Source organism: Trachemys scripta, chromosome 2, assembly GCF_013100865.1.
Source record: "Trachemys scripta elegans isolate TJP31775 chromosome 2, CAS_Tse_1.0, whole genome shotgun sequence".
In the NCBI taxonomy this organism is placed as follows: domain Eukaryota; kingdom Metazoa; phylum Chordata; order Testudines; family Emydidae; genus Trachemys; species Trachemys scripta.
Genome location: NC_048299.1, coordinates 279,168,313 through 279,187,982, shown reverse-complemented (window position 1 = coordinate 279,187,982; position 19,670 = coordinate 279,168,313). Strand labels below are relative to the sequence as shown.

Sequence of the window (19,670 nt, the reverse complement as noted above, 5' to 3'; positions counted from 1 at the left end):
CCAGTCATCCTCAGGGTACCGGGCGAGGGGTAGGCTTGGCTGGCCTGGTGAGTCAGCAGGCCGGTCACGGCCTGCGGCTGTCTCCCAAGTGGGAGCTCGGCCACAGACGTCTGCTCTCTCTGCCGGCTTGTCCCCCACTGTGCTCTGCAGGCGGGCTTTTATACTTCTGGGTCAGCGCCGTGACCTTTGAGGGGCGGGCGCTGGACCCAGTGGCTCTGCCCACGTTGGTGTTAGGGGAGGTTTGGCCCTCAGTGGGGCTGTGGGGTATCCCACCGCCTCGCTACATGGCCATTCTGACAAACCCCTCTCTGTCCCTGGCTCCCATAGCCCTTTGTCGTGAGCCTGCCCTGGGGGTAGGGGGGGGCGGTCAGGAACTCACTGGCCACTTGTGGGGTCCCAGGCACCCTGTTCCCTGGCCGGGCGGGAGCAGTGGAGCTGCCCTGGGGAGTGCCCCAGCAACCGAATGCTGCAGCTGCCTCCGCTGACAAGAACCGCCTCTGGTGCCAGGCACGCCACCCCTACGAGTCTCCAGCAGCTGATCCCTGCTGGTGCTGCCAATGCCAACGCTAAGGCAGCGCATCTCTCACTGCTCTTGGTAACGGCTACTCAGGAGTAACAGCTGTGTGCTGCAGCGAGGGGCTTTGCCCCTCCCCCAATCTCCAACCCTGCTTTAGAGGTGTCATGGACACACACCTACACACCCCGCATTTGAGAAATGCTGGGCTAGAGAATCTGAACAGCTGCCTGTTGAGGGAACAGGAGGTCCCATACCCTGCTTTACCATTGCTGACTGTTCCTCTCCTCAGGGCGAGCGAGCAAGCATCTTCCCAGCCCACGTGCTTCACTGCTGTTTGACTGGAGATAGGGGTCACCCCAGAGCTCTGCAGCCCTGTTCTCCTACCACCCACTGGCCAGCATCACCCTTACTTTCAACTAGCCGAAGTGCCAGCACATTGGAACAGGCACAGAGCTTGGGAAAAGAGGGAGGAAGGTGGGATAGGAAACAGCCACAAGCCTCAGTTTCCCTCCCCCCCCCCAGGTCAGGTTTCCTACTACCCCCTGGTGCAGTAAATGAGGTCTAGCCAGGCTTACTTTAATTTAGAACTGGCCCCGTGAGTAAAGGTTCATGGATTGTCCTAATGGCCTGTCATATAAATTGTTTGAGAAAAAATATTTAAGGAGACATGGAATTAATTTAAAGCAGTAGAGTCTACTGCTGTGACTGTAGGACTGTGTTAAGATCATGGTAGATAAACAAGGTGCAGTGGCCAAAAATCAATGGATTAAATTTGTGTTGGAAATAGGCCTAATTGGCAAACAAAATCATGAGAGGATGGGCTATTCCACCCATCGCTCCCTTTTGGGGCCCTTAAAAGAAAATACTTTGGGGGGGGGGGCAGAGAAATAGTTAAGAGGAAGCTAACCATTGACAGACCGAAGAGGAGAAAAAACATCAGCTGTAGTTTCAAGAGGGCTAGCTCAGTGGTTTGAGCATTGCCTGCTAAACCCAGGGTTGTGAGTTCAGTCCTTGAGGGGGCCACTTAGTGATCTGGGGCAAAATCAGTTCTTGGTCCTGCTAGTGAAGGCAGGGGGCTGGACTCGATGACCTTTCAAGGTCCCTTGCAGTTCTATGAGATCGGTGTATCGCCATATATTTATACCAAACCCCACACCTTGGTTAATACTGTTTAATGTTGGACAGTCAAGGTCTTAACACTTTTATTCCATCTAAATTAATACAACCCCATCCCCCTTTAGCCAGAGGTTGGAGCCCCTGTCCACAGCCCAGGAATTCTCAGGTTTCTTTTGAGATAGACACAGAAATCCCAGCAGTAGATAAACGTTGTTTATTAAACCAATGTGCAAACTGCAGATTTTCATATAAAACTTGGCTACCAACATGGCACCTTCTTACCCCAGGCATCTCTACGGACAAGAGATTTGTCCCAATGGTGCTGACGGAGCTGGAGTCTGTTCTACCAGCTCAGCTGAGCCCGGATGAGCGTCTCAATGGCTGGCAGAGGTGGAGCAGGCCAGAACCACCCAGCTGGAGCTGGGCAGCTGTGGCCACTGGACAAGCCAGCTGGACTTGTAAACAGAGTCCACTGGCTCCTGAGTCAGTGTGAACGTAGAGGCTCCTCATCTGCCGTTTTCATGGGATCCCCAACTTTCGCCAGGGGCTGAAGCATTTGAGACCAGCTGGAACATTCGCAGAGCAGGGGGGTCTATTTAAAATGGGGCTTTCCTCAAAGAAGCCCCACAAGACCCTAGAAAAGCTGCCAGGCAGGGGCTGCCAGCCCTCAGCAGCCGTAGTCCCTCCAATCAAACGTACACGTTAAAATCAAAGGCAGTGTTTAAAATAATGCCACAGAATGGCTGTTGCTGAGATGTGGGGGTGGGGCCCCAGCTGCACTCCAGGAGTTCACCAGTTCCTGGCCAACCACCCAAGGTCCAGACTAACCTAGCGGCTGCACAGGTTAGACGGAGAGCCCCAAGGCTCAGCTGGTGTAGGATACTTGTCCAGATACGTGAACGTGGCAAAACTCCTGTCCGGGAACGGCCTTCTTCCGGCATGGCTGCCCGGCCTTGGTGATGCCCTGGCACAGGCGTCGCGGAGACATCGAAGAGGTGGACCTGAAAGGATGGTGAGACAGGCTGATTATACCTGCAGGTCTAGAGCCCTGTGGATCAAGTGTGGGGTCAGGTCAGGCAACCACCAGCAGCAGGGGGTAGGTGAGGGCGGGGGGGGGGGGGGGGGGAAAGAGGAGAGAGAGTGAGAGTGAGTGGCAGCAGGCCGGGTTTGTTGGTAGTTCCAATGGAGAGCAAGTTAAGCTGCCGAAACAGCCACCCTAAGCCAAGCCACCTACCAGTAATCAATGCTTCCAGCCCCTCCCTGCAATCCTGCATCCAACTCTCCCTCTCCTAACTCCACCTTGTCCTCATCTACCATCCCCCCCAGCTCCTCCCCATCTGCCTTGCTCTTGGATTTCACCCCCTGGCTCTCTCACTTCCTCCCCTCAGTCTCCCACACTCATCCTCTGGGCCTTTCGCTCCCATGCTGACAACACCCCGCTTTATACACATTTCCTCGCCCTGATCTCTTCATTCCACCTGCAGCCCTGCCTCAGCTCTCCCACTTGCCCACAGGCTGTTCACTTAACACAAGAGCAGCCATACTGGGTCAGACCAATGGCCCGTCTAAACCTGTATCCAGTCGTCTGACTGTGTGTGGCCAATGCCAGGTGCCCCAGAGGGACTGAACAGAACTGGGCAATCGAGTGATCCATCCCGTTGTCCACTCCCAGCTTCAGCCAGTCAGAGGTTTAGGGACACCCAAAGCATGGGATTGCGTCTCTGACCATCTTGGCTAATAGCCACTGAGGGACCTATACTCCATGAACGTATCTAGCTCTTTTTTGAACCCCATTATACTTTTGGCCTTCACAACATCCCCAGGCAGTGAGTTCCACAGGTTGACTGTGCGTTGTGTGAAGAAATACTTCCTTTTCTTTGTTTTAAACCTGCTGCCTATTCATTTCATTGGGAAGGGGTCAATAACACTTCCTTAGTCACTTTCTCTACATCAGTCATGATTTTATTAAACTCTATCATACCTGCCTTAGTTGTCTCTTTTCCAAGCTGAAAAATCCCAGTCCAACTTCATCTAATCTTTTTAATCTCTCTCACCAACCTGCTCTCTCGGATCTCTCTGTAGCTGAGCTCCTGCATCACCTGGTCTCTCAGCACCATCCATCAGCTCCCTCCCTCATGTCCTGTCTCGTGGCCTTTCTGTGCCTTCCAGCCCTGCAGTGTTGATGACGTCTCACCTGCTCTAAGCCCTCCTCTTCCTTTCTTACATTCATGCAGTAGCTGATTCTGTCCACACCTCCACTCTCCTCCACCCACGATTCTCTTCCCTCCTCTCTCCTATCCCCAGGTCTGTCCCGCCAACCCTCAGGCCTGGCTCACCCCCAATATCGACTGCAGAGCGTCTCTGACTGAGGGAAATCCCACTACTTCCTCCACTGCGGATTCATTCTCTCCTCCTTTGGTTCTGCCATCTATGTAGACGGACTCCTCCACTTCTCTGACTACACTGAATCCCACGCCCACAATGCCAGCTGCATTTCACCACCTTTGACTCAAACCTTCCCTCCCCTGCCACTCCCACTGCCCAGGATTGCGCCAAATTCGTCCAAGAGAAAACTGACAAACGGATGCGACCTTCCCCCTCTCCTTCCCCTTCCCTCCCACACCTTCCTTCCTTCTTCCCCGTCAGACACAGTGTCCCGCTCTCCTCCTCATCCCATCTCCTGATCTCCCTCGTGCCCACTCTCCTCCGGCTCTTCCCTCCCGCTCTCCTCCTCATCCCATCTCCTGATCTCCCTCGTGCCCACTCTCCTCCGGCTCTTCCCCTCAGTACAAATATGCTCTAGCTTCTCCCATTAAAAAAAAAAATAAAAAAAATCCCACTTGCCTGTCCAACTACAGCCCCATCTCCCTTTAGTTTCTAAGCTCATTGAATGCACTGTCTAGTATCGCTGTCTGGGGTTCCTCTCTTCCAATTCCACCCTACACCCCCACCCCCCAAATCCGGCTTCTGCCCCTTACATTCCACTGAAACGTCTCTCGCCAGAGTCTCTTCCTGACCTCTTCCTAGCCGGAGCTCAGAACCAGCGCTCCATCCTCATCCTCCTTGACCCACCAGCCACCTTCGCCATGATCCTCTTGTTGAACTCTTGTCCTTCCATGACTTCCTACCTCTCAATCGCTCCCTCCGTGTCTTTCAGAGAAATCCTGCTCCAACTTCCTGTGGGGTTCCACAGGGCTCTGTCCGTGGTCCCCTTCTCTTCTCCCTTTACACCCTGTCAACGGCTAATCTCATCTGCAAACACAAATTCAGCTACCATTCGTCTGCTAGTTACTCACAGATCTACCTCCACTCCAGACCTGGCCAGATTACAATCTGCTGCTGGATGGAATCATAGCAAGGTTGGGCTGGAAGGGCCTTCGAGTCCCGCTCCCTGCACGGAGGCAGGATCAAGTAAACGGACCATCCCTGACAGGTGTTTGTCCAACCTGCTCTTAAAAACTTCCAGTGATGGTGATTCCACAGCCTCCCATGGAAGCCTATTCCAGCGGTGAACTCCCCTTACACAGTGGGAAAGTTTTTCCCCAATATCTAATCAGATAAATGTATAGCCATCAACTCAGGTGCAATAGTGCTAAACCAGAGCTCTTAATCTCCCCCCAAGCCCCATCCCAAGCCCTCCCTGATCACTGTGGACAATCCCACCATCCTGCCCATCACTCAAGCCTGTAACCTGGGCAGCATCTTCAACTCAGACCTCTCTAGGTCCTCGCATCCCGGCAGTGTCTAAATCTTGTCAATTATTTCTGCAAAACATCTCTAAGATCCAGCCTTTCCCATCCATCCACACAGCTAGAACTGTCCTCCAGGCGGTCATCTCGATTACTGCAGCATCCTTCTCTCCGGCCTTGACGAATGCAGTCTTGCCCTGCTCACACCCAGGCAGAATGCTGCTGTGAAGATCATTCTCCTAGCCCATCACTTTGACCACAACACCTGTCTCTTTGGATCCCTCCATTGGCTCCCTCATCTCCATTGTATGGAACTTAAGCGGCTCATCTTCACCTCCACAGCCCATCCCCACCCTATCATCTCATTCAGTATCAAACTGCCAACGTCAGCCTCCATCACCCTCTTGCTAGATTTTCAAACCAACAACTTTGTGCTTTCTCCCGTGTTGCCCCTTGCTCTTGGGAGGAGCTTCTGCAAGCACCCACAAAGCCACTTTGTTATCTGTCAAAACTCTCCTTTGCAGCGGCTTCAGAAAACTTGACGAGGCAGTTGGCGCGTAGAGACAACCGCCCATCATGCTGGCCAATGTAGTCTCACGGTGTCCTTGTACTTCCCCATTGGTCTGCCTCTAGCCACTAAAGCCAGGGACCACTTAGCAAAGTCAGGGCATCAGAAGCCAACAGCCTCGGGATTCGGAGAGATAATGGAGCATTTAGTCCCTAGAGGGAGTGGCCCAGCTTGTCCCCAGCCCTTGATTGCTCTTCAGTTGTCTATGATGCAACCCTGAGCATATGGCTGCATATATTTGTCGACTAATAACTAGAAGTAAAGGGTCAACATTAGCTACGTTACTATTAAACAGAGGGAGGTTGGTGATTTCCTCCAGTGCTCCCCACTCCCACTCTCCATTCATTGTATTGTAGTTTAAATAAAACTATCAAAATAATTTAAACCAGCTTGATTATATTGTGTAATTTTGACAAAAAAATATGCAGAACTTTAAAATATTGTGTGCAGAATTTTTAATTTTTCGGTACAGAATTCCACCAGGAGTAAAACCAGGAGCCATGGGACAACTGTCGCCCAGAACGTGTCTGCAGCATTCCTCTCCTCCTCCCATCACGTAGGTCAGGCCACCCTCTCCCTAGACATCAGTCACCCCTTGTCGTACAGGCAGGGCCGGTTACTAGCAGGAATAACCCAGCCCAAAAGCGTCCCTTGGGGATGCCAGCGCCGAGCCAGCAGGGATCAGTGAAGCATTGCGCAGAAGGAATCCGGCGCAGCCTGTTCAGAGAGGGGAGCAGCGCTCTATACTCACATGTCGCTAGCCATGGACTGGTCCAGGCTACAGGACCTGAAGTCAGAAAAGGGCTCGAACGCGGGGCCCAGGTGGCGCCTCTCCAGTGTGGCCTGTTCGGGAAAGAGGGAGTCACGTGTGGCACTGAGGAGGAGGAAGACAAGCTTCCCAGCAGCGAGAGAACCAGGATCAGCTGCAGGCCCAATGCCAGGGCCCACCTGTTGCTGAATCTCCCCCACCCCCTCCACCCCACACACACACTCCTGCCCACTTCTTCCCAAGCCCCACGGTGGGCAGTGCCAGCACTGCCCCCACTCTCCTGCCCACTTCTCTCCGAACTCCATAGCAGGTAGAGTCAGCCCTGTCCCCACACTCCTACCCACCTCTCCCTGAGCCACACGTGGGGCAGCCCCGGTCCCACCCCCATTCTCCTGCCTGCCTCTCCCAGTGCCCCACGATGGGCAGTGCCAGCCCTGCCCACTTGCCCATGGCCCACAGCAGCCGTGCCAATTTCCCACCACTTACCTGCCTCTCCAACACCTCGTGCCTGCTGGTGCGGCTCAGAGTGACACGGCGCAAGTTCCCGATGGGGACGGAGGGAGCCGGCAGAGCAGCGGATCTCTGCTGTGCCTTCCAGCCTGTAGGGGGCAGCGGCACACCCCCATCCCGAAAGGGGTTTCCCGTCAGCGGGGGCGCCCTCCCCAGGCAGGAGTCGTCTGCAACACATTAATGGCTAGCACAGCGAATACACTGGGCCGCCTGACCAGTTCCCTCCAGTACCCACCTCCTGCGCCCACAGACAGGCTGAGTCATTCAATGCTGGAGCCCCAGGAGCGCGCCTATGGCTTTAAGCCTCCCTACCCCAGCCCACCTGCTACAGCACAGCCCCTGTGCGTACAGCTCTCCAGCCACACGGGCCTGGCACACCCCCGATGCCGTCCCCAGCCCTAGAGGAGTTCATGCCACGTCCCCACCGTGGCTCAGCTGGAGATGCTGTGGCCTCTGGATACTGCAGAGCCGACATGCTTCGATGAGCAGCAGAAAGAAGTCTCACTAAGGGAGCTTTAAGCAGCCCAGCTGCCTAAGCCAAGGAGGGGGAAGGAAGGAAGGAAGGTCCAGTGGTTAGGGCACCGGCTTAGGACATGGGAGGCCGGCGTTCAGGCCCCAGCTCTGCTGTGAGCTTCCTTCAGCAAGTCACTTAAGCCTCCTCTGTGCCTCAGTTTCCCATCTGTACAATGGGGATAACAATGCTTCCCTGCTACGCAGGCATGAGGATAGATACGTTTAGAGTTTGTGAAGCGCTTGGAGATCTACGACGGAAATGTGCTAGGTAAGAAACAGGCATTCATTGTTATTATTTAAGGTATTCAGGCTGAGTGCAGGTCCCTCTACAGACTGGGGGTCCAAGCTCCCCGGGGAGGTGGGGGTGATTCTCCCATAGGGATCAGGTCTTGCATTGACAGGGCGGGTAGATACTAGTGCTCTGAACACACTGCTTGTTCCTTGCAGTGTTCACCCCAGCTCCCAGCCAGCCAAAGGCAGGGATCTCCTCTCTTCAGACGCAGCATCTCCATGGTGCCCCCAGGGCAGAGCAGGGTTTGCTGCAGCGCTCTGGCACACAGTGCTCTGGCACGCAGCAACATGTTCCCCAGACACCCTCCATACTGAACTGCCATCTCACTTACCCTGCAGGTAGCTCATCTCCTCCAGCTTGTTCAGCTCTTCCCGCAAGAGGCCGATTTCACACTCCCTGCCAGGGGAAAGATGCAAGGTTACAAGATTCCATCACTGACGAAGTTTCACCCCAAGTCCTGCCCAGCTAAGCCCCTGCCCCATTCCCACCCTTCAGAGCATGAAGCTGCAGTGGGTCCTGGCCGAAGGCGCATGTCCCCTACAGACCAGATGGCCTGAGCCCTCTGTGCACCAAGCATCTGATTTAGTTGGGGATTGGTCCTGCTTTGAGCAGGGGGTTGGACTAGATGACCTCCTGAGGTCTCTTCCAACCCTGATCTTCTATGATCTCTCTCCTCCTCGTCATCTTCTATGTGCATCAGTTTGTAAGTTTCAGAAGAGGTGTCCCTGGGCGCATGAGCATTAGGCGACAGCACCTGGAGCAAGAACAACGAAGAGCAGACTTGCCCCAGACACATGCCCAATCCTCAGCCGCTTCAGGGCACAGCTGGAAGAGTAGAGGTGGGCCTCCCACCTCCATGGGAGATTGATCCTGCCGGACCAGTGGGTGTAGAATGGGGCAGTGAGATCCAGAGAGGACACACTAGACCTAGATGTGCACAAGCATCCCAGCTGGCCTGGCCCCACACGGGAAGATGTGGTCCTCGATACCTGTGGGGGCATCCAAACCATACCAGGCTTCCTACACCAGCACCCGCACCCTGAGCTGCGCGCAGACGTAGGACCCAAGGCATGTGCTGGACAGCTGGTGTAACATGCAGCTAACGCAGCCAAGCATGGGCGTAACTTGGGGTCGCCCTAGGACCCAACTGGGAACCCCCATGCTCAAGGGCTATTGCAGGGGGAGCTCTCTGCTGCCACCCAGAGGCTATTCGGCACCAGCGCACCCCTTCTGCGGCCACCACGGTGACAGGTGTTCACTCCTTCCTGCTGGCAGGATGCTGCCGGCTACTATAGCAGCACTTGTGTTCCCCGGAGGCCGGGCAGCAGCATGGCGGCAAGCAAACAAGCCCGGCTGCAGCCAGCCTCTGTGCACCATGTTAGCCCGCAGGGCTGGAGGCGCTGGGGTGCTGCGGGGCAGTTTCCCAGTCTAACACAGACGGACTCTGCACCGCACAGGCCTGGGTGCTCCTGCTGCAGGGAACTCCTGGGTTCCATTCTCGGCTCTGCCACGGAGTCACTGCACGACCCGTGCCTCTGTTTCCCCATCTGAACAGCCAGAGGATGCGGTGTAAATCCCAACACAGAACACACCGACCCACATCAAGCCGGGTATGGTTTGGATACCCCCACCCCACTGCACACAGACCCCCACGGCGGGCAGGGAGAGTGGAAGGTGAGATGCTATATAAATACCAGGCACTCTCGCTACCAGCCTCTTCCCCTGGGATTAGCTGGAACCTGAGTCAACGGACAGCCCCGGGCCTCATGTGAAAACAGGGCCACAAACCCTTCCTGGCACCAGCCTTGAAACAAGGCCGGCTTTCGAGAGCACATCGCTAACTAACTCGACTGTACGTGTTAATCCGGACCCTCCACTAATGTGTGATCAGAGGGCGTTTGAAGTGACCTTAGCAGAGACCCGAGGAGGGAAGGCTGTTAAATGGGCACATCTGGCCATGAACCTGTTGTCCCCTGCAGTATCCCCTACAGTGCTCCAGATTTACCTTGGTTAGCCCCAGGTCCCCATGTGCTGGTCCCACCTGCCCCCTCCTACCTGTCAGGGGTGGAGGTGATATGACAGCGGGGATCATCCTTGAGCTCTGCTTCGGGGCTGCTGGCCCCCGCTGCCCTCTGGGGAGTCAGTGAGAGCGCCAGAGGCGGCTTCCGGCCCCTCACGCTCCGGGCGCAGCAGCACATGCTCGCCAGCAGCCAGTTACCTACAAAAACGTGAGCAAAGCCGGAGCTGGGGTCAAATTCAGAGCAGCGGCCGGCTAGCACAGAAGGGGAGCCAGGGGAGCGGGCTGACGGACCTATGGATTCAATATTTTGTTGGAGGAAAACTCACCCGCTCAGAGCCAGGGGTCAGGGCGCCGGGGGGCTAATTCTGGCACTACCACTGACTCCCTGTGGCTCTACCCCGCAGGGGGCTGTGGGAGTTAGCACAGGCTGGTGGGAGGAGGAGATTAGCTGGCAAGTGTGACCCAAGATGACGGGGTGGCTTTGTCCAGCCACCGGAGGGGGACAACGCAAGCTTTAAAGGTCAGGGGGTGGTTGAAATTGACGGCACCAGCAGCCGCAGGAGCGGTCAACGGTCTAGTTCATGGACAGCCTGAAGACTCAGGCCTGTTTACCCGAGCGTGGCCAATGGCAGGGCAAACTCTCCCTACACTCTGCGCCGGCGTGTCCCCACCTTGTGAGCCCACTCCAGAGCGGGGCTCTGTCTCCGGGGCCCATTCAGCCCTTGGCCTCCCTGCTGAGGCTGCCTGGTCCTGGTTCCAGCGATACAGAGAAGCCAGCGCAGGGAGAGAGGGGGAGCCGGCTGCACTCACCGGTGACAACGAGCACCAGGAAAAGCGTGAGGGACTTGAAGCCCAGGGAGACGGCGTGGTTGAGCTCGGAGAGCGCGTTGGCGATGACCAAGACCAGGAGCACGGCGCGGGGGAGGCCTGGGGTCTGCAGGAAGGTCATGAGCAGAGCCGAAAGCAGGAAGTAGCCGGCGTGCAGGACGCAGGTGCAGGCGGCGCCGAGGCTGACTCCTGTGAGACAGAGAGCGGGATGGGGAGACGGGCCAGCGGGCACGTTGCCTCCTGACAGATACACGCTCAGACCAGCGCTAACTCCCGGCTGGTTCCTGCCAGCGGCGTGGCCTGGGGAGAGGCGTCTCCTCCTTGCAACGTTCCCCTAAGTCCGGGAGGGGGAGGGGGGACACTACACTGCCCAGCTTCGCCCAGGATTTGTGGGGAAGGGGCGGTCACCACTAAGACAATTAACAAGGGGTAGGCGGCATCTCTGCCACAGGACCTGCCCACGCAGCAGCTTGCTCATTCCATTGCTACTCCCGCCAGCCTCAGACACCCACTCCCGTCGTATCCTCTCCGGGCTGGGACCCTCCCACACCAGGGGGCAAGCGGCTCAGGCCCTGCGATCAGACAGAGGGGAGTCTGCTCCTGCAAATGTCTCTCCCACCCTTCCCCATGACACCTCTGAAACTCCCTCGCCCCATGCTCCCTGCACAGCAGACAAGGGCCTGGAGGCTCTGTGCAGCCCCAGCTGGGGAGGAGAGCAGGAGACCAAGCCCAGGGCTCCAATCCGGGTCTCCGAGCGCAGGGAGGAGAAAGGCCGTATGCTGCCTTATTCACTGGCCACCTCCATCCCGCTGAGCGGCGGCCGGTCAGACACCCTTCGAAGCCCGGAGTCGCTGTTCGGTAGTGAAGTCTCCTCCCACCTAGGGAGCAGTTGCGTCCCCAGCGCTCAGAGCTGGGCTGTGGAGCCCACCCCAGCGGAGCTGCAAGCGGAGAACCAAGCCGTTGGCTGGCCAGTTCCCAGCGCACAGCCACCGAGCAGCGCGTAGCCCAGCGAACTCGGGGGGGAGGTGGCGGCTCAGCACCTTGCTGCCCTGAGATGCACGTTGCCCTCACCTGCCCAGCCAATGAATCTCTGAATGTGCAGGAGCCGGCCCTCCACGCTGCTCTGCATGTGATCCACGGCGTAGAGCACCAGGCCCAGGCTCCGGTTCATCCTGTGCAGCTTCCCCATCAGCTCGTCGTAGTACAGGGCTGTCTGGTTCTGGTAGGCCAGGAACAGCGCCAGGTTGGCCTCTGGGCAGAGAGGGGCAGAGAGGGTTCAGAGCCGGCGTAGGAGCCCTGCTGGAGCTGCGGGGCAGTAGCTCAGAATGGGGAGGACCTGTCCATCGCGGGCAGACCTGCTGGAGCACCGCAAGCCAGAGACGCGCCAAGGTGGGATGGCCGGGGTGGAACTGGGCTTGGATTCCCTCTAGGGGTGACACAGCCTCGTGTTGAAAAGCGTCGTATTGTGAAGTAATTTACAGTTTATTATTTTGCTGAGTGAGTCTATGAGGTTACTTTATAGTCTATTATCTCTAGTCTAGTCTTGTTCCTGCCAAAGGTCTGGGTATTTCCTTTATCAAGTTTAAAATGTAAGGTGATCTCCATTGTATCGTTTGCTTCTACCTCTCCCCACTGTAGGCACAGCCTAGCTGAGGCCCGGGTCACTACAATTACAGGGTAGATCCCACATTGAGACAGTGAATGTCGGATCTGCCAGCACCTCCAGGAAACTGGGAGGGTAGAAGTGAGAATACGGGGTGGGTTCCAGAGGGATACAAGGGAACACAGTTCACCAGTGGTTCCAGCCTCCTCCCGAGTAGCTGGGCCAGCTGTGGAGGTGTTGGTCTCAAGCTGGATGAGGGTGAATTTGCAGGGACTAGACCACCAAAACACAGGGCAGCTGTTAGTCAGGTTGCTTAATGCGCTACCAGTAACACTATTACAGCAATAAGTGTGGTACAGGAACAGTATCGAGGGACATAGTATAGTCCAGGGGTCGGCAACCTTTCAGAAGCGGTGTGCCGAGTCTTCATTTAGTCACTCTGAGTTAAGGTTTCACGTGCCAGTAATACATTTTAACGTTTTTAGAAGGTCTCTTTCTATAAGTCTATAATATATAAACTAAACTATTGTTGTCTGTAAAGTAAATAAGGTTTTAAAAATGTTAAAGAAGCTTCATTTAAAAATTAAATTAAATTAAAATGCAGAGCTCCCCAGACCGGTGGCCAGGACCCAGGCAGGGTGAGTGCCACTGAAAATTAGCTCGCATCCTGCCTTCGGCATGCGTGCCAGAGGTTGCCTACCCCTGCTATAGTGTTTGAGGAATTTGGGAAAGGGTTAATGAACTGGAAGGTTTTTTTTTTTAAATGAAGATCCAGGAGCCATCCCTACCTAGCGTCCCCCAGCACTCCCGGCGGCGCGGCTGGGAGCCAGGGAAGCGGAGCAGGCTGGGGCCGGGTCGCTCCACTTACCACGCGGTGAGTGCAGCCCCGACTCCTGCAGCAGTCCTGTGGGGAGTAGGGGCAGGGCAGGGGCAGAGCAGGGGTGGGAAGAGGCGGGGTGGGGCTGGGGCCAAGTAGGGGCGGGGGCCATGGGGGAAAAAGAGGCAGGGCAGGGGCTGGAGCAGCACACAGCTGCGCAGGGCACCAGGAAATGTGGTGCCCCCAAAATTTCCTAGTGCCCTACGCAGCTGCGTCCTTTGTGTATGGGTAGGGACAGCCCTGGCTATGTGCCATTGCAGACAGTCCTATCATCCCCTCCTTAAACTTATCACGCTCAGCCTTGAAGCCAGTTAGGTTTTTTGCCCCCACTGCTCCTTTTGCCTTGTGTCTAATAAGAGTCTGGCTTAGATGGACAAGACTGGATATTTTGCAACACTGCTGCGAGACTGTGACCAGAAGGAGGCCGCTAAAAGCAGTGCCCCGAAGAGCCCGACGCGGGTACGAGCGTGGCCTCCGAGTGGCCGATCAGACTGTGCGCTGGGCCTGTATTTCTCCAGCAGTGAGATTGCAAGCGAGAGTTAATCCCAGAGACAGAAGCTGCATTTTCTATTGTTGCTGCTCTTTTCTCTCACCCTTGTGTGCGTTGTCTTGGCTTTTAGGAAACGGGATCAGACTAACAGCAGCTATAATGCCACCTCCAGCCCAGTCTCCCCAGAAAGGACGGTTATCCAAGAGACTGTCCAACAAGGAGGGGATTTCCTGCTAAAATCTCTCTCCAGATAAAGGGAAAGGGATGTTACAATGAAAAACTGACTTAGTAACTCACAAAAAAAAGAGTGAAAACAATGGATCTTAGTCAAAAGGATGCTTACCGGTGGGTTTGCTCTGGGTCCAAGCAGGCTGAGGTCTCTGTGTACCAAACCCCGAACCTTGTTTAACCCTGGGGCACGTTAACATCTTTGACCCTGGGCCACATGTATTCCAGCTAAAGAATACACCAGCCCCACCCACGCTGGCCAGCCGGGAGCCGCCTGCCCTGCCAGCAGCAGTCACGGTACCTATTTTGGAGTAGACCTCCTGGGCTCGCCTTTGCATCTGGGTGAGGTCGGTGAGGATGGCTCTGTGTCCTTGCTGCAGCTCCACGTCCTGGTCATCTAGGTGGCTGCTCACGTTCTCTGCGGGGGAGATGGGGCAGAGCTCAGGTCCTGGCAGAAGCTCCCATGAAGCCACTCCCCATGTTAAGTGTCTTGCATGCCTGTGATCTATTCACCCACCAATGGTCAAAGCCTCTTAGCCTAGGTGAGCAAAGATGCTGCAGAGGAGGTCACACTGTCCCTTGCTCTCTTGATCACCCTCTTAACATAAGAACGACCGTACTGGGTCAGACTACAAGTCCAGCCAGCCAGTATCCTGTCTACTGACAGTGACCAATGCCAGGTGTCCCAGAGGGAGTGAACCGAACAGGTAATGATCAAGTGATCTTTCTCCTGCCATCCAACTCCACCCTCTGACAAACAGAGGCTAGGGACACCATACCTTACCCATCCTGGCTAAGAGCCATTAATGGACTTAACCTCCATGAATTTATGACTCCAAGATCTACATGGGGTTAGCGCCATTTATAGTTGGGGTTATTCCCCCCCCCCATGTGCATTACTTTACATTTATCCACATTAAATTTCATTTGCCATTTTGTGACACACACACACACACACACACACACACACACACACACAGAATCTCCCTTGACCCTCTTCCTCACACCCTTTCCCCCCAGAACCACACTCTTGACCCGCTTTTCCCAGTCTTGTGACCCTTCCCCCCATCAGAACCACCCTCCCGTGTAACTGGGACCCCCCCACCCCATTTAGCAAGATGGGAAGTCAGGCCCCTCCTCCCCTCGACAGCTGTTTGCAACCTCCGGAGAAGCCCTGCTCCAGGGAGCCGGGGGACGCTCCATGCCCGTGTCTCCCTGTTCTCACCCATCCTCTTGGTGATGCCCTCAATGAGCTGAGCCACCTGCTGCTGCCCGCTGGCAATCAAGGCCTTCTCCTGAGTCAGCTGCTCCAGGTTGCTGTGGATGGAGGACTCCATCTGCTCCTGGCTGCCCTGCAGCGTCTCCTGCTGGAGCAGCAGCTCGCGCTGGCTGCTCACCACCTTGTGCAGGGACTCTGCCGTCAGCTCCTTCAGTTCCTCCTGGCCGTCCTGTTAGCGAGACACTGACTCAATCAGCGAGGTGCCAATAGCGATGCAGAGACTGCAGTGGTGCACGCGGAGGACTAAGAGAGACTACAAGTCCCAGCATGCCATGCTTAACAGTGGAGCATGGCACGCGGGGATCGGTCATCTCCACCTCTGTATCAAAGGCCATGGTGGCTGTGCCCTACATTCACGCCACCCTTTGTTCATTGGTTCAGACCTCTTTGGAGCCGCCCACCCGCCACGACCCACCTTCAGAAGCCTCATGGCCTCCAGCTGACTCACGGCGGCGGAGACCAGCGTGTTGACCGTGTGCTCCGTCCGGCGCTTGAACTGCATCTGGCGGGTGGAGTAGCAGACGGCGCGGGCCCGGTTGCTGACGATGTGGTAGGCGTTCCAGGTGTCGGGGTCCATGTCGGTGGTGCATTCCGCGAGGGGCTGGTTAGAAAGACAGCCAAGCAGGACTAGGTTCAATAAAGCCACAGGAGAGGTCCCTTCCCAATGCCCCTCATCCCTCCTAGCCCAGGAACTGCATGGCAGTACTTCAGAGAAAGCAAGAGGTGACCTGATCATGGCGTATCAGTAACTACACAGGGTTTTATAATCCAGAAGAGAAAGGCAGAACAAGAACGGAAGGCTGGGAGCGGAAGCCAGACCAAGTCCAGTTGGAAAGACGACCCATTTTTAACGATGAGAGTGATTAACTATCGGGAACAAGCTCCCCAGGGACGTGGCGGATCCTCCAGCTCTTGGTGTCTTCGGATCCTGACCAGCTACCTTTGTGGAAGAGATGCTGTAGCCACACCCATGCTGCTGGCCTCGAGACAAGTGCAAGTGGGTGTAGTTCGACGCGCTGTGACATGCAGAAAGTCAGGTTGGATGAGCGAACGGTCCCTTTTGGCTTTAATCTAGGAAACTACGGTAAGAGAAGCAGGTTGTGATACGGCAAAGCTGTCCTGGGTCCCCACAAGACAATAGCTTCCACAGCTATGGACAGTTTAGGACTCAAACATAGGACCAAGCTGGGTGAATTATCCTCACAAGCAAGACCGACCTATTCTCACCCAGCTGAAGCACTACTGTGTTAGACCAAAGTACCCTACCATGGGCAGATCTCAAGGGCAGATAGATGCTAGATCTTAGGCAGCATAGTCCACTATACAAGGCATCAGACTGGGAATCAGGAGACCCGAGGTCTATTCTTGGCTTCACCACTGAACGCAAGTCACATCCCTGCGTGCCTCAGTTTCCCCTCTTTAAAAGAGAGGGGGTTGCACTGACTCACCTTTGCAGAACACTTAGAACCCTACAGCTGAAAAGTGCTATGCAGGAGCTGCTCATCACAAATGGATTGACACAGCCCTGGCGTGGGCGCACCTGGGATTTTGTGCTCGGTCCTGGTCACCATGGGACTGAAAGAGACAGACACTGGAGGGAGTTGGGGAAAAAAGCAGCAGACGTGATCAAAGGCTGGAGGGAAAGGCTGGAATAAATAAGCATGCAGGGCTACGTAGCTAACTGATAGCGAGCTAGGCAGACGATGCGCCTCACATTTGAAAGGTGAGCACCACAGAGGGAGAGGAATTACACAGGGCAATACCCACGTGTGAGACGGAGGACGGGATGAGATAAAGAGGGGGAACACATAGGGTGATGCTGCGTAGTGAACTCTCCAGGGCGGTGGAACCCAAGGCAACTGGCAGGAGACCATTTTGGGACACTGAAGAGGCTGATGGCACAAAACGCTCCAAGATAAATCATAGGAACCAGTCCTGCACTGGGTGCGAGATGGACCAGTCCGCCTAACGGGTCTTCATCTCTCACACCCAAGAGGTTCTCTCATTGAAATGCTCTTGGCCTCGCTGTCCCGATATCCCGGCTACGTGCAATGAGCCAGTCGGGAATATGAACCAAGCTAGCTGTGCAGTCATCCTGGGGGATCAGCACCCCCAGCCCATTTCAATAGCTCCATCTGTGCGGGGCGGGCGGGGGGGGAGATGTTTGTGGGGGGGAGGGAAGAAGATGGATGGGGGAGAAGGGTGGCTGTGGGGCGAAAGACATCAGCAAGAGGATATGGAGGCCTCTCCTTTCATCCCCATGGAAACTTGGCTAAGGTGAGGGATGGCTGAAGGTTGTTCCCACCACACGATGTCTGTTTGCAGGCCTAAGGTGATGCGAGTCCCATTCCTGGCGGGGCCACTCTGGTTCGACACGGTCGCCTTGCCCAGGAGTCCCTGCTCCATGGCTTCCTTCACTCCCCAGGCCCGCGTGAGGAGAATATCAGGGTGCTTGCACCGGCTGCAGCCCTCTCCCCAGCCAGCATGGGAGGGTGTGAATTCAGAGCCGCCCCTCGCCATCTTACCATGTCTGCAGTGCAGGGATAGGTCCTGCGCCCTTCCACGCTCGCTTGGCAGTTAAACAGGGACACCCCCAGCTTGGCCAGTTCCTCTTCCGTCAGGTCCGTACAGGAGGAGTGGATCTGGGCAATAACCTGCCAGCAGCAACGCAGAGGGGAAGGCGCTCGTTAGGGCTTGTGGTTTCAGCAATCTGGTGCCTCCCACTCCCCCCGACCTCTCCCAGGTGCAAGAGAAGGTAACTCCTCATCTGCAGGTCACATGTGGCCTCTGCCCCTAGACTTGCATTTTAAATCCTCACCCGCTGCCCCACGATAGGAGAATCATTAATGCTCGACAGTGACTCAATGAGGATAGCTCAGTTCCTGGGGTTCACCCCCCCACTCCCTGCTATCCTCCGTACCCCTTGATTAGTTCAGCAGCACCCAGAAGCATGCTAGACACCCCACAACACAAGGGGAGCCCCTCCTCACACAGCCCCTCCCTGTGAAAGCGCAGTCAAGCCGGTTGGTGATCTTCTGCCTCTGCTCCCCTGGAGATGTTACCCCAATGCTCTTCCCTGCTCAGTCCCCTCCTTCCCCCCACAGTGGGCGGCTCCTCTTCCTGTCTGAGAGCAGCTGTTTCCCCTCCCGCCAGGCCGGCTGCCCCTACTAACTTTAGCTGCTCTGCAAATGCGGAAGAGCCTAAAAGCCTTCAGAGAAGCAGACTGACCCAGGAGCCCGCACCATGTGCCCCGCTGGCACCCCCAGGCCATCAGCAAGGGCTCTGCCCGGGAACAGCTGCACAGCAGGGGGAGGAAGACGGCATCATCTTAATATACAAATAAATGTGGCTCGTTTCCCTCAGGCCTCCTGGCGGGGAGGAGGGATGTGAACATGCAGAGGCTGCGTGGACCGCTCCAGGGTTGGGGAGCGTTCCGGGGGTAGAGGGTGGGCTGGAAGAACATCTGGAGAGGTTGGGTGACAAAGCGGACTAACAGGGTGACCCTCTTCCCCTTCGAGGCCCCCCCACAAGACCCCCTTTCCAGGAAACGAGCCAGCTAACGAGGGGCAGGGCAGATGAGGAGAGCTCATACGGACACAGGGCAATTTGTGGCCACATGGAACACAGTGACACCAGTAGCCTGAGCACCGTTGCTTGGTTGTTGTCCCCCTCCCCCCCTCCCCTTCACTGCGGCTCTGTTTAGGGCCTGATTATGCAAACATGAAACATCCATGCACAGGGAACAATCCCATCGAATGCAATGCACGGATCCTGCACACAGGGAAGCGCATGCAGAAGTGCTTACAGGATCTGGACCTTGGATGGCAAGTGCTTTGCGGCACGGACCATTCCCTCCTCCCTGTCGGTCCGGCCCCAGCCCATTTAGTGCCCTCCTGCAACAAAGAGATAAGTGACACCTTGTCGTGACAAGAGTCCAGTGGAGACAGATCCAGGTGCCTGGCCTCAGCCAGGAATCGCTCATCCCCCGTCGTCATCTCAAAGGGAGCATTAGGGAGACTCCTCGAGGCTGGCGCTGGTGTCGGGGGGACGGGGTCTCTTTCCGGAGCTGCTCCCTGCCTCAGCCAGCCAAAAAATCCAGAGGAGGGAGCGAAAAGGAGGGAGAGGAGGGTAGGAAGGAAGAGAGCCCGGCGGTCCAGGCGCAGCATCTTGAGGCATGGAGGGGGATCCTGCAGGCAGAAAACAGAGAGTTTTTGAACTGAGAGGAGTCTGGGGAGCCCCAGGCATTGAGCAGCAGCTCCACATCCAAGCCCCCTACATCCCTCAGAGAGCTCAGCCTGGCTCGGTTAGGAGGCCCCACACAGAGCGATGGTCAATGGCACGGCATTGAGCTGCAGAGTGGGGCCCATCCAG

The 19,670-nt window shown here is 56.0% G+C and overlaps 1 protein-coding gene across 2 annotated transcripts; it reads right to left on the bottom strand.

Moving 5' to 3' along the window:
- Positions 1–1,833: 1,833 nt before the first annotated feature.
- On the bottom strand, positions 1,834–19,465 carry LOC117873867 (protein brambleberry-like). 2 transcript variants are annotated; one of them, XM_034763738.1, is made up of 12 exons: positions 19,217–19,465; positions 17,825–17,953; positions 15,715–15,900; positions 15,246–15,468; positions 14,322–14,438; positions 11,894–12,073; positions 10,805–11,011; positions 10,030–10,192; positions 8,306–8,370; positions 7,146–7,336; positions 6,642–6,733; positions 1,834–2,634 (listed from the first exon to the last, which is right to left on the bottom strand). In XM_034763738.1, exons 1-12 carry the CDS (start codon positions 19,463–19,465, stop codon positions 2,499–2,501), a joined length of 1,938 nt encoding a protein of 645 aa, XP_034619629.1. In that variant the 3' UTR covers positions 1,834–2,498. The 2 variants fall into 2 exon arrangements, with proteins under 2 accessions (XP_034619629.1, XP_034619630.1); XM_034763739.1 differs by lacking the exon at positions 19,217–19,465 and adding an exon at positions 18,528–18,886.
- Between the last annotated feature and the right edge of the window lie 205 nt (positions 19,466–19,670).

Coding starts and splice junctions, on each gene's coding strand:
- LOC117873867 (XM_034763738.1), bottom strand. CDS start 19,465: ATGCTGCGCCTGGACCGCCGGGCTCTCTTCCTTCCTACCCTCCTCTCC. Junction 15,469..15,714: donor AGGCCATGAGGCTTCTGAAG/GTGGGTCGTGGC, acceptor TCTCGCTAACAG/GACGGCCAGGAGGAACTGAA. Junction 2,635..6,641: donor CAGTCCATGGCTAGCGACAT/GTGAGTATAGAG, acceptor CCATCCTTTCAG/GTCCACCTCTTCGATGTCTC.